The sequence below is a fragment of the Poecilia latipinna genome, unplaced genomic scaffold, assembly GCF_001443285.1.
Source record: "Poecilia latipinna isolate Pla-1442-1.1 unplaced genomic scaffold, P_latipinna-1.0 Scaffold827, whole genome shotgun sequence".
Taxonomy (NCBI): domain Eukaryota; kingdom Metazoa; phylum Chordata; class Actinopteri; order Cyprinodontiformes; family Poeciliidae; genus Poecilia; species Poecilia latipinna.
The window spans coordinates 76,587-92,866 of NW_015113443.1; the positions used below are offsets into that span (position 1 = coordinate 76,587).

At 41.1% G+C, this 16,280-nt stretch overlaps 1 protein-coding gene across 5 annotated transcripts in view; it reads right to left on the bottom strand.

Moving 5' to 3' along the window:
* Positions 1-15,909, bottom strand: part of tnrc18 (trinucleotide repeat containing 18) — a 62,590-nt gene extending 46,681 nt beyond the window's left edge. For 2 of the 5 annotated variants that reach the window (XM_015047447.1, XM_015047444.1), the window contains exons 1-2: positions 15,204-15,909; positions 13,112-13,470 (exon numbers count right to left, since the gene is read on the bottom strand). In XM_015047447.1, the coding sequence (XP_014902933.1) occupies positions 13,112-13,319 (208 nt within the window). In that variant the 5' untranslated portion in view covers positions 13,320-13,470; positions 15,204-15,909. Of the gene's footprint in view, positions 1-13,111; positions 13,497-14,594; positions 15,149-15,203 lie in introns of those variants that run through there. The other 3 variants (XM_015047446.1, XM_015047449.1, XM_015047445.1) reach the window with 3 other exon arrangements.
* Positions 15,910-16,280: the final 371 nt, after the last annotated feature.

The window sequence follows — 16,280 nt, forward strand, 5'->3', positions numbered from 1 at the left end:
CTTTCTCTCTAACAAAACATGTTGGAGGAGCAGAAGCCTCACCTGAGCACAGATCAATCTCTGCTACCTAGAGGCTGTTTTTTACCCCTGTATGAGCGCAGCATGCAGGCACATACACAACTTCCTACAGGAAAACATAAAAAAAATATCTCCATTTTCCCTTCCTGAACGGTGTAAGGGAGGGGAGGGGAGGGGCGGAACGAGGCAAACATTTACCCTCCTTGTTCCAGGAACAACACCCAAATGTAAGCTGAGAGGGAAATGTTTTGGAATGACTCTTTCATTTCTCTTCTCTCTCCCTTTTCCTTCCTTCCCCTCCCACCGCCTCGCCACACACACTCAAACTGGATTTGGCTCTTGGTTCAAACGACAGCTAGTTTACCACACTGGAACGAGCGAGTTGCCAAGAGATGCGCTCTCTGACTCCAGTGTCCATTTTCAGATCCTCGTCGAAAGCAAATAAAGAAAATGTCAGCATCAGGGGAAAGGATGGAAGTCAATTCTGATTGAGACGTATAAGAAGCGCTAGCTAGCACGCCCACATGGAGGAAAAAAATTTAAAAATCCAGAAAAAAAACCCCCAAAGCAGAGATCCTTGATCAGCAAATCAATACGAGATGTACCGAAACGCGATCCAAAAAAGAAACAACAACGCTGGGAAACGTCCAGAAACAAACAAATGAGAGAGAAAAATCTCTGGGATAAAAGTCTAAAACACACACACACACACACACACACACACACACACACACACACACACACCACAAACACCTACACACACTCTGTGAACCCATCTGTTATCCATCAGTGGTATTTGGAGCGGGGTTAGCTGAGAGGGGATCTCTATTGATCTCTGGGTTTTATTCCTGGCAAACAACCGTAAAAAGTCTGCTGTTCTATCCGTCTCTGGTGCAACTAACCAGGAAACCGAAAGCCGTTCATCACCACTGAGAAACACACCGCCCAGGACGCACTGGGTAAACTGGTAGGATTTCTTTTTTTCCCTCTTTTGTGTTTTGAGATTCGGCCAAAAATCTGTTTTCGTTCCTGTGGTTGGAAGTTCGGGATAAAGGCTAATTATTTCAGATATTTCCTCTTAAAACAAAATGGCAAGATGAAGCGTTCCCTCATTTGGTCGTGCTGCAACCGCAAACGTCATTGGACTGGGTAAATGCAGTAGGCCTACAAATAACACAGCCAGTGTATATAGTTTCAAACCGGAGGAAAGCTGTTTTAGAAGTACAGGATCGGAAAAATGTAGCGTTAGCACTCCCGAGTCACAAACTTTGCAGAAGCATTTTTTTTTTTTTTTTTGATGTTACGTCTGGAAGTTTTATGACTCATGTCTCGGCCAGCCCTGCACACCCAGAGACTCTTTATTCTCTCAGAAACTGCTCAGGCTCAGGCAGACTGATGGGAGAGGCCTGGTGCACGCCACTTTGAGAGTCTCGGTTTCTGCAGATTCACCCGTCTGGGGACTTTTCTTAGGAACGCGACTCCAAATTATTCATGGAAAACCAGCCCAGTTGCAGATATTTTTTGTAGCAACCAAGTCAAGCATTTGAAAGAAAGTGCAGCTTGGGAAGCTGGACCATAGGAACAACGCTACGTTACACTTTGGCGTTTGCAAAGCAGCCAATCCAGGAGATTGGCGTTGATTGGTTGCAAAAGAGGAGCTAAGGATGATTGTAGTTTCCATTATGTGTATTAATGCATATTAATTCGGTAGTTATGCGTTTTTAGATGAAATTTCACGTACTCAAGTATTTCAGTCATTTGTAGTTTTTGTGAATGAATATCAAGGATATTGTCAAATTGCAATTGTCATCATAAAAATGGACAAAGTAAAAGATTATTTTGAAGCAAAGTTTGATATAATGTAGAGCTGCTTATTAAATCGATTTTAGCAATTAATCAAATTTCTTGTTTTTAAAGATTACATTTTTAGGAGAATCTGGATTTTTATTTTTTCCAACCAATGAACTCTGAGTTTCTCCAGTTCAGAGTGATGTCAGCGCACCCAAAGCCAACCGTCCTGTTTGACACGCGGGTTTTACAGCTTCTGTGTGTTTGGACTTTGAATTCAGGTCGAGTCTCAAAATAGACTGTTGAAATAAAAGTCAGTTTTTCAAAAATAATTTCTGTTATTTGTATTTTCTGTTCGAGAAAAGAAATGGAAAAAAAATAAATTAATGAAACCAGAAACTGAATTTGTTAGGGAACATACATTATATACATATATATATATATATATATATATATATATATATATATATACACACACACACACACACACACACACACACACACACACTAAAGCCGTATCGCCCAGACCTAGAAGGAATTTTTATTTTAATACATTCTGACTCTTTACATAAAGATTAGAGACGCACAATTATTAATATCTGTGTCGGTACCGATATTGAAACAATTCTAGCTTGGGTATTGATGATAATGCGCCCGATCCATAAGGGCAGATCTAGTCAGTCTAGTTCTATGCTTTGTGCTCTGAGAGACGTCATAATTTATTATTTCTTTTACATTATATTTGGAATTCCTAATTGCACTTTCTGAACTATTTGAAAGAAAGTTTGTTACAGTTTATTTGTACATTTGACCAAGACAGTCAACCTGTTTACATCAGTTTTGTGATTATTTGATTTACATTAGCTGTTCCACTCCTAACTGCACTGAACAAATTAAAGTTGTTGTTTTTACATGCTTGATTGACCAAGCTGGACAAACTATTGGTGTATTTAAGTGAGCTGTACTGGTGCAGAGTTATAAAATTAATGTGTAATTCAGTACATTTATGTCTGTTTAGAAAAAATAATAAAAGAAACGTTGTTAGTCATTTCAGCAATATTTCTCTATATCAGATTTGTATCAGCCAATACTAAACTTCGGATATCAGTATCAGAAGAGAAAAAAGTGGATCCCTAGTTTTATTTTTAAACCGTATCATCCAAACCTACAGATATTTCATTTCAATACATTCTGACTAGATGTAAAAGGAATAGATTCAGCTTTTATACTTTTAGTGGTTGAGATACCACTTCATGTGAGCGGTGAGACAAAGTCCAAGCCAAAAGCAATGAGTCACCGTTTAACACCGCTGACCTACGACAAAGGTCAAGACCAACCAGATCATCCAGTTTGTTTCACCGCAACTACATTTCGATGCTCATCTAGATGAAACCAAGACAACTCTGCAGCCTGCATACCTGAGCTGCAGGCTAACGCACTCAGACAAACATCCACGCTGGAAACGGTTTCCTCTCTTCTTGTTTTCTGTCTCCTCTCCTCATGGGGAGGCAGCTGGCGACGTTCAAATGATTCAATAATTAAATCGGATGCATTTAAATGCAGCCAGAACGCGACTCAAGCTTGAAGCCGCAACACTGTTGTGTCGTAAAAATGAGAGAAAAAAAAGGGAAGAAAAGAAAAAGAATCACTGGTGATGTAATTAGTCGCAATTTTAATCAAGAGTGTGGTAGCATGTGTTCTTGATATTGGGCAGAGAAAAGGAGCGAGTGAGCTGGGATTCAACAAGTTATGAAATCTGAATGCTTCTGAATGCTTTTTGTTATAAAATATAAATGTTACTTGGTTCAAGTGCAACATCCGTGGCAACTCGCAGCACAACCCAGGAGGATTTATCCACAGCGAAAGGCAAAAGCTTGTGGAAACAGAACAAATCCGTCTGGATGGAAGAGGTGAAAATGGGACATTTCACGAGATTTAAAGAGATGAAGTGAAAACGGGGAGTCAGAGCAGCATAAATACTAAAAGAGTGGACTTTCTGCTGCCGCTGCTGCTCTCTGGAAAACACATTTCATAACTCCCTCCACCCTTTCCCTCTGACTCATTTCAGAGCTTCATATGTTCAAAACATAAACATGATTGTGTTAACACACAAGGCATTCATTTTGCATTTTCCAAGTGTCCATGTTGTTGTTATGTGACAAAAATAGCATTTCCAGGAATTATGCCACACCGCACTTTGCCTACCAAATACTAGCTGTTTTGTGTTGCAACATATACTTCAAACAAAACATAGATTACAGAAGGAGTGCTGTATGTGTGAAAGCACGAAGGAGAAGCTACAGACGAGTGGAAGGTTTACGAAAGAGCACAGGAGGAAAGAGGAAGATATTTTTGGCTGTAAAAAGGGAATAGTTTGGATTTTCTCCAATCTGGGAAGATTATTCTTTTAATTCAGGGCTGCAACTAATTATTCTGTTGAAAATATTCACAGACCAAGAAGGTTTTGCAAATTAAATATAAAATGTATTTTTTTTTTTTTGTGCAGATTTGGCATAATTACTCCTCTTGAGTACGTTGGTCTTTCAGCAAATGGCCGCTTTTTTGAGACGGCATACTCCAGTTAATGATTAATCAACTACCAAGTTAGTTGATGATTATTTCAATAATCAACTAATCGCTATTAATTGTTTCAGCCCCATTTTATTTTAGCAATAAAACATGTTTACATTTTACAGGACCACAGGCACAGATATTCTGCAGCGCTTCAAGCTCTCTTCTGAAAATAATCAATTACAAGAAGGCGTTTTTCCACCGCAGAAGTCTGAGTTTGCTATGAATGGGAAATGGAGAAAAAGCACGGGTGTTACTAATAACATTATCACTGGCTCAGTGAGCCACGAGTGTGTGACAGCAATGCAGCACGACCGGGGAGATTGGACCGAACCGCCCAGAATCCAGCCGGACAAACAACCGACGTCCCTGCCGATGTTCTCAGGATGGACGGAAAAAAATGACGTGTCACAGTAAATGATGCACAGCTAGGCGGCGGCACGGATAAACACACATTTTCATAAAAATAAAGAAAGCGGGGCGAACTTTAAAGAGAATGTAGAAACCAATCATCTGCCTTTTCTGAGTCAAAATACGACAATTTCACACAGACAAGTAAAAGTAACATCTTGATAATTTCATTCAAAATATCTATGTAGAAAGTTTTTACTTGATGCACAGACTTTAGCAGATATATGGTGGCTTCCAGGTGCTCATTGGGTGGAATATGAACATTTTTGCTGCTTTGCTTTGTAATTTACCTGCTCAGGTAAAGTCTACACACAGAACAATGACAACTCTCTTCAGTAACTCTGTGACTGAGTGAAGATTCACTGATTTTCGGTGTTTCGAAACGATGATACAGGAAACTATTTTCTATGACGTGTAGGCAGTTTATTCAGGCTGCCAGAAAGTGAGAGAGAGCAAGACGTGCAGCAGATAAGAAGAAGGATTTTTTTGTTTTGTTTCTGTCTGAGCTTTTTGGTCCCGGTCGGTAACGGGTCACGGTGGTTTAGAAAATGTTGGAAGCCTTTTGGAAATCTCCATCTCTAACGAATACACACGAAAGATGATGTGTTGGTAATGAAAATCCTAAAATGAGAAGCTCAAGACAGTTTAAAAAGTCAGCCGTTTCACATATGACAATGTAAGTAATGATCACTCAAGACAGGAAGACTAGAAGACACTTTGAATCCATATTTAGCATCTTTTAACATCATAATAGGGACGGACTATTATTGGTTTGTTTATTTTTATCTGGAAAAACCATGACAAATACTGTGATTCATTGTCATAGCAACAAAATTATGGTTTTGGTTACTTTCCCTACTTCTTATTCTATGAGAGAAGGAGTAAAATATATATGTAAAAAACTGAAACACAATTATTGCCAGCTTAGACATACAATAGCAATATTTAACCTAATGGGTGTGTGGAAGAAACTGTATTTTTAGAGCAGCTTTTGTGTTTGTAGGACTTCATGATAAGCTGTGATATTTTGGCAGAAACACATTTTATGGTATCAACAAATGTTGTGATTTTTAGGTCACCGCTGCCAGTTCCTGTAGTTTCTAAAGAGAAACTGAAATGATGTAAAATCAGAACCAGCTGGTTTACAAAAACAGAGATCAGATCTGTTTAACAACATAAATTTTTAAAACCTGACTTGTACCTATGGATGGGTATTTATTGTATTGTTTACCATTTATTGTGATAAATTTCTTATAAAAATTTAGACTTTTTTGTCACAGTAATTTCAATTAATGATGTTTGAGGAAAAAAATAAACACAGTCCGTATTGCCAGGATTGTTCATTTTTACCTCTTCTTTTTCTTTACTACTTCTTCAAAATCTAAATACATTTGAAAATATGATTAAATGCAGTTCAAGTTTATTCAGCTGGTGTCCTAAGGAAGACCATTACAAATGGGAACGTTTTTAAAGAGCAGTATCTGTTAGTGGGGCTCTAATTGCTGTGTCATGCAGTCGCAGTCATGCCTAAAAAAAGAAGCAATAAATAGATCTAATCGTCACTTTTATCGTTATAATAGTATCAAAGTATCACGATAAGACCTTAAGTACCTTAATATCAGTAACTGATCTGTCAGCACAAAAAACAACACGTACAATAACAAAAACTCAAAGTAAACATTACATTCAAACTAAAGCGTTGGTGTGAATCTGATCGGTTTTGTCGCGTTGCCAAACTTTCCTCCGTCTCGTTCAGCTGGAGTCGATTTCATCGGCTCAGTAGCAGAACGTGCGTTCAGCAGTGACTGGGTGTTTCTTTAAAGTCGCCGCACATTTACCCGAGCTTTATTTGGCTTATGGAGCGGAGTCATGTAGCCAAACAGACAGACAGCGCAGTGTGTGACCTTTGTGTGTTTGAGGCTGTTGTTTGCTTTAAAAGGGAGGGGTCTGGCCCAGTGAATGACTGAGCTAATGCTTTGGGTATTTCAACATGCCATGGCTTGCTTGTTCTCTCTCTCACACACACACCATCCAATCACTCTTATGTTTGACAGGTGTGTGTTTGACAGTGTGTGTGTGTGTGTGTGTGTGTGTGTGTGACAGAGAAAAGAGCGTAGTTTGTCTGTGTGTGACAGGTTTATTGTAGCGGGGCAGCACTGCCTTGTGCATTCTCTTAAGGAGGCTGGTTTTTCTCCTGAAGGATTCAATTAATCTGAGCGAGGACGTGTTCGAGCCACATCCTCCAACACACACACACACACACACACACACACACACAAACACTCAGAGGTCTGTGCTTTGAATACATATAAGCACACACGGTCATCACATTAATTCAAACAAAAACACTAAGCGAGCACTGGGGAAGACAAACTGGTACAGAAATCAGTCATCTGCCCTGTGAACTCCATGAATTACAACATGCATATGCCCTTTCTGTGCGTGTGTGTGTGTGTGTGTGTGTGTGTGTAGTGGGGGGAGTCGTAGGGAAATAGATTGAGAGACCAGCAGAAGGGTTACCACATTTACCTAACTATATGAATGCTTTGCGGCCGAGATAAATCTCCTGCTTTCTTTCTGGAGTCTCAGGGGAAAACCCCCGGCCGTAACCGCACTAAGCAGAATCACATGTCCCTACGTACACACACACACACACACACACACACTTTACACTCACGGACACACAAGCAGCAAGCTCAGCTCGTAACCTTCGAAGAAGACGAAAACACAGACTTCCACCTTAGACACTGTGCCCGTTTAATTCCCCTTCCACATTAGTCTCCAGCTGTTTTCATTCCCCTGTGAAAGCAGCACCACAGATGCATGAGTCTTAGTCCCAATCTTTTCCTCTAAAAACACACCTGCTGGAAGGGATTCTGCAGAGACCAAACTGAGCTGCAACACATCTGAAGCTACACGATTCTCCCCAACAATCACTAATGGTGTTTTCTGTGTCAAACGACACAAACCAATTTAAAACCTTGTTCCCCTCCTCGCCTGTGGTGGCGCTGCACCAAGGGACACAGCAGGAAGCAACATAAAAACCTCTGAAGAAGACATGAGTGCAGCGTCCTTCACAAAATGGAAATGGAAATAGAGTAGCATCACATTTTAGTAGTAGTAGTAGTAGGATTTCCATTTATACCATTTCCCCCGCTAGTTTTGGTTGTATTTATCAAGAATGCCCTGCGATATAGTACACTTCCTGTTTTTGGAGTGGTCTCCAGTCCGCTTGGCATTTTATATCTATTTACACTACATCAGAGTTTGTTTGAACCAAACCGAGACCTAGGTTTTTATTCAGACTGAAGTTAACATTTTTGGGCAGCATAAGAGTTCGATTGTGCATTCACACCTCCCAAAACGAAGCGGACTTTCTACGACAATCAAACTAGATTTCAATTAAAGTGGACTAAACAGAGCTGGTGTGAATGCACTCCAAGTTTCTCTTGAAGCCACAGCCAAGAAATAGTAAAGTAGCACTGCTTCAGACTGAAGCGATCTGAAAAGAAATGTTCTCACACTTGCTACAAACGGTGAAAAAGTTTTAACCTAAATATTTAATCTGAACACCCAGGAGCATAAATTCCTGATGCTGTGAAGCGCTCTGCTGCGCCGCTTCACTGGTCAGAGAAATAAAACCATCTCCAGGCTCCTCTCCTCACATTTACATTTCGTTGTGTCTTAGTGTCTCTAGAGGGACGATAGAGGAAGAGGACAGATGGCCTCAATCTGGAGACAGAAACGCTGGTAGAAGGAGGACCAATTAAAGTCATTTTATGTTCGTAAACACAAGCTACTCCGGATCAAGTTCAGAATATAAAACAGAATCGGCTGTGCGAAAACAGGAATTTGTTCAAAGGTAAGTTTTCATAACTCCATTTGTTTTTTGTTTTTGTTTTTTTTGCATGCTGAACTTGATGGCCAGGTCCTAGTCGAACCATTTCGACAGAGCTCTGTGTGAACTGTTGTCAGTGGTTAGTTGCCTAAATGATTTTGTCTGAGATATTTATAAAACCCTGTTAAGTAACAACTTCTGCCACATTTAGTGAAGTGATGCTCCTCTTTATACAAATAACTACAGACTGCTCAGAGCAGGAGGGATAGACCTTTTTTTTTCAGAGATGTAGCACGAGTAAAAGCTGACGTGAAGCTACATGCGGCTGCAGAAGTAAATATGGATGCTACATATTGTCAACACATACGGATCGATTAACAAGTGGTTGTGCACTCAGAGCAGACTGCTGCCGCGCTTCTTTGATCCATTTTTACTATTGATCTCAGCGCTTTACGCCTCCTCTTTTGCAGAACTGCAAGTCTGTCGCAGAAACGAGCCAAGAGTTCGATGACCAGTCAGACGGAGGTTGCTTGAGAAAAACATCAAATATGAATCCCATTCAAGACAACATATGGATATGGCCAGGATCTGACCTGAATAAATGCATAAAAATAAGAAAAACCCATTTTAAAAAAATGTATCTGGGTCACACGTGTACAGAAAAGTCGGACTCAACGTAGCAAGAATTTAAAAGTGAAATCCACGAGTTTCTAATCTGGCAGATCAGACCTCTTATTACTCCGTTTTGCCACCTCTGGTTTCCATAACGACAAAAGATTACACAGCCTATTATTGATGTGGCTTGAGTGCTAGTCTCAGTTTTATCTCTTTCATCTGTTTGTTTTGTACAAACGCAAATCAGTTCTACCTAAAACAGAAACATAGCACTCACAATGACTGTCTTGTTTTACTCAGTAATCTGTTTATCACATTAGCAGTGTTATATGTTTAACAAAAATATAGTTGCAATGATATTTTTTTCCACTTACTTAAATATCTTAAAGAAAAATAGGACTGATCAAAAACTAGATTGTGTTTTTATTGGTATAAGTTCATCTAAATGCTGTTCTCTCACATGTTGAGAGTTCATTTTTTTCCGGTTTTCCTCCAAAATGATTTATGAACAACATCCGAGTGCAACAATTAAAACTCCATTAATACTCAGACTGTATGGGATGAATGGGATTCGCTGAAAACCAACATACAGCTGAACCGTGCACTCAAATGTGTTGCTGGGATCAATTATGTCATCAGAGAAAACTTAGCTAGTTGAACAAGAACTACTTGGAAGATGTAAACAGTCGACTCTTGTCGAGATCCCGGCTCTAAATTAGAAAAAAAACAAAAAACAAAAAGGCATCTCGACTTCTGTGAAAGCCGTGTAAACGAAAACGGCGAGAGAAATCCCTCGACGGCTCCCACTGCATGTCGAGCAGAGGATCTGAGGAACAGCAGCTCATTTTGCTTTTACTGGCTAATTATTATGTAATAAGCCTGCATAGTGTGATTACAAACCAGGAAGAGAGATTTCTACCCCTTCTTTTTTTTTTTTTTTTTTTTTGGTTATTGTAATGTGTGGGGATTTGACAGAGAGCGCTATAAAGCTAAATGACCCGTGTCGTACCGCGGTCTGCTGGTGGGGGGGAGTGAGAGAGAGTGAGAAGGTCACCATGTGGGCAGAACAAAATACATCCCAGTTAAAAACGAGTGCTTCAACCACCAATCCAGACTGGAACGGTGGGCTGGGTCAATTCCATCAAACAGCCCCCCCCCCCAGTCCGCCCCCGCCTGTACACCGCCCTGGGCTCTGCGTCGAGCTCGTTCTGCAAAAGCACGGTCTGCACACACACCACAAGCAGTTTTCAGCTCGTTTCGGAGCCACAGGAGAGGAAAGAGGAGAACGTCGCGTCATCCGAACCGAAAGAGTTTTTAAACAGACACGCCGTTTTGTGTCGCTCAGGCACACGTTGGCTTCAAGGGCTGCAAAAAAGAAGAAGAAAAAAATCCCATTCATCTAAAGTCTGCAAGAAAACCCCCGCTCTGGTACTTCTCCCTGCAACAATGCATCCATCAATCATCGTAACACCCCTCGCTGTGAGCTGATTTCATCTCTGACACCTTTTCTTGTTTGCGTGTGTGTGTATGTGTGTATAGAGTGTGTGGGCTTTGTCGTAGTGTCAAATTAATGCTTCATCTGAGCCATGCCATTCGAGCCCTGACTTTACTGGAACCCACCCCCATCCCTCCGCCTCAACTCTCGCTCCAAAGTCGTCCAAATCTGGAAGAAAACATCTGGGGTCGCAGTTCACGATGTCAGGAAAACACGCAGCTGTCATGTTATTGTTGAGTATCGCAAACGACTGTCAAATATCCAGAACTCTTGAGGTCTAGGACCACTGATAAATATATAAGGACTAGAGAAAAGAAGCGTGTGGTTTTGCGCCCACTGATGTCACCGTGTGATTCCACGCGGTTTAAGTTTGGGGTCATTTCACTGAATTCGAAAACAGAAAGTGCTATTTTGCCTGGGTTGATGTTGTATTCTCACGGTACAACCTTGAGTAAAAATACCACAGTAAGTTGGTCTAATTCTGTATCGTTTATCATTTATCGCGATGAAGCTCAAATTCTGATTTGTCGTCTTCACGATAAATTCCAATAAATGATGTTTTGTTCATTCTTCCAAAACTGTCGGTATTGTCTAGATTGTTCCTTTTACTATTTTCCTCCAGTGTTTGTTCATTGAGAATATCAATGAATATCAACAAATTTGAAAATGTGATTAAATGCAGTTACCGTGTGCAGCTTAGAGACACAAATCACACTTATTATCATATTACAAGTGGGAATGTTTCCAAAGTGTTTCTGTTTGTGAGGCAATGATTGTCGAAAAAGTAGTAAATATACATAAAAAATAGTTTTTATTGTTGCTTTTATCGTTGGTACCACAAACAGTACCAGAAAACATCATGATAAACTTTAAGCCCAGGTTGCACACCCAAGTACTAAAACAATTTTACTATTAACAAATACTATCTTCATTCCTACATAGGTAAATTTAAGGAAAATGTGTTTAATGCAGAATATTGCCACTTGAAATATTTCCAAAAAGTTAAATCTGTCTTTCAGCCAGTTGACCAGCAATGTACAGCAAAAAGCGCTATGTTAGGGATTCTTCTTGCATCTCATTAAACAATATTTGAACTGTAGAAACAAGAGAAGCAGCAATCAAACCCAACACTGGATTCTGGCTTTGTTTAAAGCCTGACCTGCAAACTCAGATTTGAGGGAAAATTAGTTTGTTTTCTTAAGAGCTGTGACATATTAAAGCAATAAAGAAGAAGAAGAAAAAAAAGTTGATTCCTCCCTGATGCATGAAGCAAAATCAAAGCTCATGTTGATGTCAATCTGCTGCTACGACTTAAAAATCCTAGCAGGTGAAAACATTTTTAAAAACTCTGGCGTCATCTCTGCAGAAAACCAGCTACAAGTAACTGAGTCAGGATTTTTGTTTTCCACTGAATGTCCTTTCCATTCGCCCAACATGTATACAGTTACAGGACATCCAGCTCACTTCCACCGTGCATCACAATACCGTGTGCAAACATGCACTGCCTTTGCTTTTTTAAAAGCTTGCGAGACTAACACGCCGATGAAAGAGGAAAATCACCAGTTATGCATCAACCGTATTTGATATACACACATACACCTGCATGATGGCAGTCACTGTATCTCTGCTTCTCTATTTTTCTTCAAATATCCCCCTGGGAGTTTAGAGCAGCTGCAGAGAGAGAGAGAGAAAGAGAGGAAGAGAGAGAGAGATGTCCAACAGGGGAGGAAAAAATGATGCACAAAAACAAGAAACAGCAGCCATGTGACAAATGGTCCATCACTGGAGGCTTTTTACTCCAAATACGGAACCACCGTCGTTCTTCCCTCACACAAACACTCAAGCCATTTCAGTCCCCATGGGTAAACAGCGCTCTGTCATCCCTCTCTATAAGGTCACACAACTTCCACCATTCCCACTCTCTGCGGAACACACCGAGCGCAAGCTGCGTTTGCTCTCCCACCACTAACAGCGTAATGATCCGCATGCAATCAACAGCCCATTGCCACCTAACCCGCACGACGCTGCAACAAAACAACCCGAGCACACACACACACCAAAAAAATTATAATAATAATAATAATAACACACATACACCTATCTGTGCCCGAAATAAGGACGGACGCCTTGCTTGTGCTGGAAACTGCCAAGTAATTTTCCGCCGCAGAGGCTGACAATCCTTTACATGAGCTGTTTACATCTAAAACTTGCCTCGGTGTCATGAGCGAGCATCTACACGAAATCTACCTTTACGCTCCACCGAAAGCCACAAAACTGTACAGATTTTCTTCTTGTCGTTGCGCAGTCAATGTGTTACGTCTATAACGGTGTCAAAAGTCAACCTTCTTCGTGTAAAAGAAAAATTGAGCACTTACTGTGGTGTGAATGTAGGTTAATGGCCGATGGGAGAAATTTCCCGGAGTGGAGAGGCGGCGGGTGGCTCGCGCCCAAGTGGCCGGGCGAGGGAGGGATCCTCCCGGCCGCCGCCGCTGCTCCGAGTCGGTGAGACTCCATGGCGAGCCCCGCCAACAGCGGCGGGGGGACGTGGACGGATCGAGGAGGACCGAAATCTCTGCCATCCATTATCCACAGATGGGAAAGTTGTTGCACAAAAATGCGTCCGTTCGGATAGGTCCCGGAGAATTAAAAAAAATAAAATAAAAGCCAATTCTGGCTATAATAGTGTCTTTAGTTTCCCAGGCGATTCGGACTCCTTCTCAGCCATACTGCTGACCTATATATATATATAAAAAACACAAGATAAACATCACTCGATGCAGAATCCTACAGCAGACCAAAACTATGCTTTAGTTTCGGGATTTCTCTCTTTTCCAGCGACAAGGCGGCCCATACCCAGCAATGACGCAGTTTATAAAAACACTTCAAAAACTACATTCGCGATAAAAGCTGCAGTCGAGCGTGGACCGACCGAGCTGCCCCCGGTTGTATACTAACTGCAGATTAAAACAGGAGTCAAACTTAACGTGTATAATTTAATGTTTCAATGCCTGAACGGTACTCCACCTCCTCCTCCGCCGCCGACGCCCCCCTCCAACCCCGCCGCACACCGAGCCATGCAAGCCGCCCTGGAGCTCTGCAGGAGCGGCCAGCTGCTCTGCGCTCGCCGCGAAAACGACACCGGATCCCGCTACAGAAACGTAAAACGCTCCGCTCTCTCTCTTTTTTTTTAATTGTTATTATTTTTTGAAACAAATTATCTACTTTACATACATCCGACTCTCCAGCTGCCTTCACGGCTATCTTGGAGAGGGGTGGGGGAATGTAAACCAATAGTCTGTCCATAAATACTAAAGGGCGCATCAAATATAAATTTCAAACGGTTTAAAAATAAATAAGGTTGAAGGAAAAAAAGAGCATGCATCATTAAACAGCAAGGGGTTAGCGGTGTTTTGTTGCCCACGCATGTAAATTTAGTACGGTGTTGCTTGACCAGTGGACATGGGTGCTGGCCAGAACCTACCTAGATTGAACATCTACCACCTGAAATGTGACTGAATCTTCACATTAGTAGCACTTTGTTATTTTATTTACAATTTGGAGCATCGCAGCGACGCTGATGTTGTAGTTCGAAGAAGTAAAATGTTTGTTTTTTTTTAACCGAATTTTGATTGGACATTATTTCCCTGTATTACGGAAATCTGCATTAGTCTGTAATAATAATCTTTTTTTCTTTAAATGACTCGATTATAAAAAGTTAGTTAGCAAGAAGCTGCGACGTTAATCCAAACAATGTGCTAGAATGGTCTCGTCGTTTTAATCACTAATGTGTGTGAGAGAAAAAAGAAACTAATTGGAAGTTATAATTAAAAATTTATTTCAAAACAAACCTAAATTCACCTTAAGAGGCTACAGGAAAACACATTACACCAGCGACTCGTGATATCCAGGCGGGCGGGATCAGAAGAGAGCCTCGCTCGGAAGAAGAAGAAGAAGAAGAAGAAGAAGAAGAAGAAGAAAAACAATGACCCTTTTTTTCTGTCCTTTTTATGAAAACATACTAGACAAATGTTGCCTTTAATGCCTCTGAAAATGAGTTACAGTGTTTCCAACTCGGGTCTGAGCCCCTGCGGCACGGCGGCGGTGGCGGTGGCCGCAGCGGCGGCAGCAGCGGGCGGAGGAGCTCGGCATTTCAGCCACGTTTCAAACTTTTCTCGTTTCCATTAAATACGCAGAGAAACTTTCTCGGAGGAAACGTCTTGAAAGCGACGGACTAAAGCAAACATGTCGAGCGTAGAAAGAAACACATAACCTCCGCGCCCTTTTGCTCGCCTTTTTTTTTTTTAAACAACCTAATTTCGGTTTTAAAACACCGACACCAGTTTTTTTTTTTTTTTTTTTTGCTGGAAAAAGAAAAGCCGAAAAACTAAAAAAAAAGGAAAAATAACACTCCGAGCGCTTACTTCTGCGGAAAGAAATGTCGCGGAAGAGAGCTAAATAAATGCAAACCTTTCTCAAAATTCATCCAGGCTGCTGGAAAAACTGGAGTAGTCCATTACAGGCTGGTCCGAAGGTAAACTGGGGGGATAACTTGGGGGGGAGAGAAAGCCCCTGACGCGTCCTCCTCAGCAATGAAACACAGCATTGTTTTACAAGCCCCGCCCACCTCCTTCACTACCACACAAACCCTGTACGTTTCAAATAGCCGCTCTCTGATTGGCTGAGCAGCTTGTCAATCAATGTCCCTGGTGCATTGAAAGAAAAAACGCACTCTGGCCGCTCGCCAGCACTATAAAACCAATTATGGAGCAAGGAGGCAGAGCAGTTTCAAGGTCCCCTCTCCCTTCAAGACTGAGCGATCAAAACAAGGAGAGGGACTAGTTTTCAGAGGGGAGGGGGTGTGTTTAGCTATGGAGGGCGGTGGGGAGGCTTTACAGTGGACCTCAGTTCTCATCAGGAGAAGAGAGTGAATAATTAATGATTAACCCGAGTAATGAATGACTTTCTTTGCTTTTTCATTTCCTTTCAGAAGGAATCGGATCGACATGAAGGCTTATCTTTAGCTTTTGAAGCGTTTTCTCGTGAACACAGCGTTCTGGGCAATTTTAGCATTCAATACTGATGACCACACCTAAAAAAATTTCCTGCCCCCATCTACCAACAGTGATGGTTTATGATACAGGGTGTGGAGCTCTTCACCCAGGGTGTTCTTGCTTTACGGGGTGGCACCAATGCTCCAAAACAAAGTGATCTTTCTTTATCTCTACTGTAAAAAATAATAATAATAATAATAATAATAATAAAGAAATATGAGTGTGCACAGTGGGTGGTTCATAGGTTGATGATGCTAAAGTTCAGTGCTAATCTAAAGAGCTATTTCGCTGTAATCAAGGAATTTGAAATCATGAAATGCAGAATTGAGTCAGGCCAAAAGCAGAACAGATTGTTTAAATTAAACTTTGAGATCCTTTCAAACTCAGCATTTTTAACAACAGGGCAACCTTACATTTAGAAAATTGTAAAATTCATACCATCTATCTTTCATCTAAGTTTTTATTTCAGGGTACCAGAGGTCACTTATTAGTC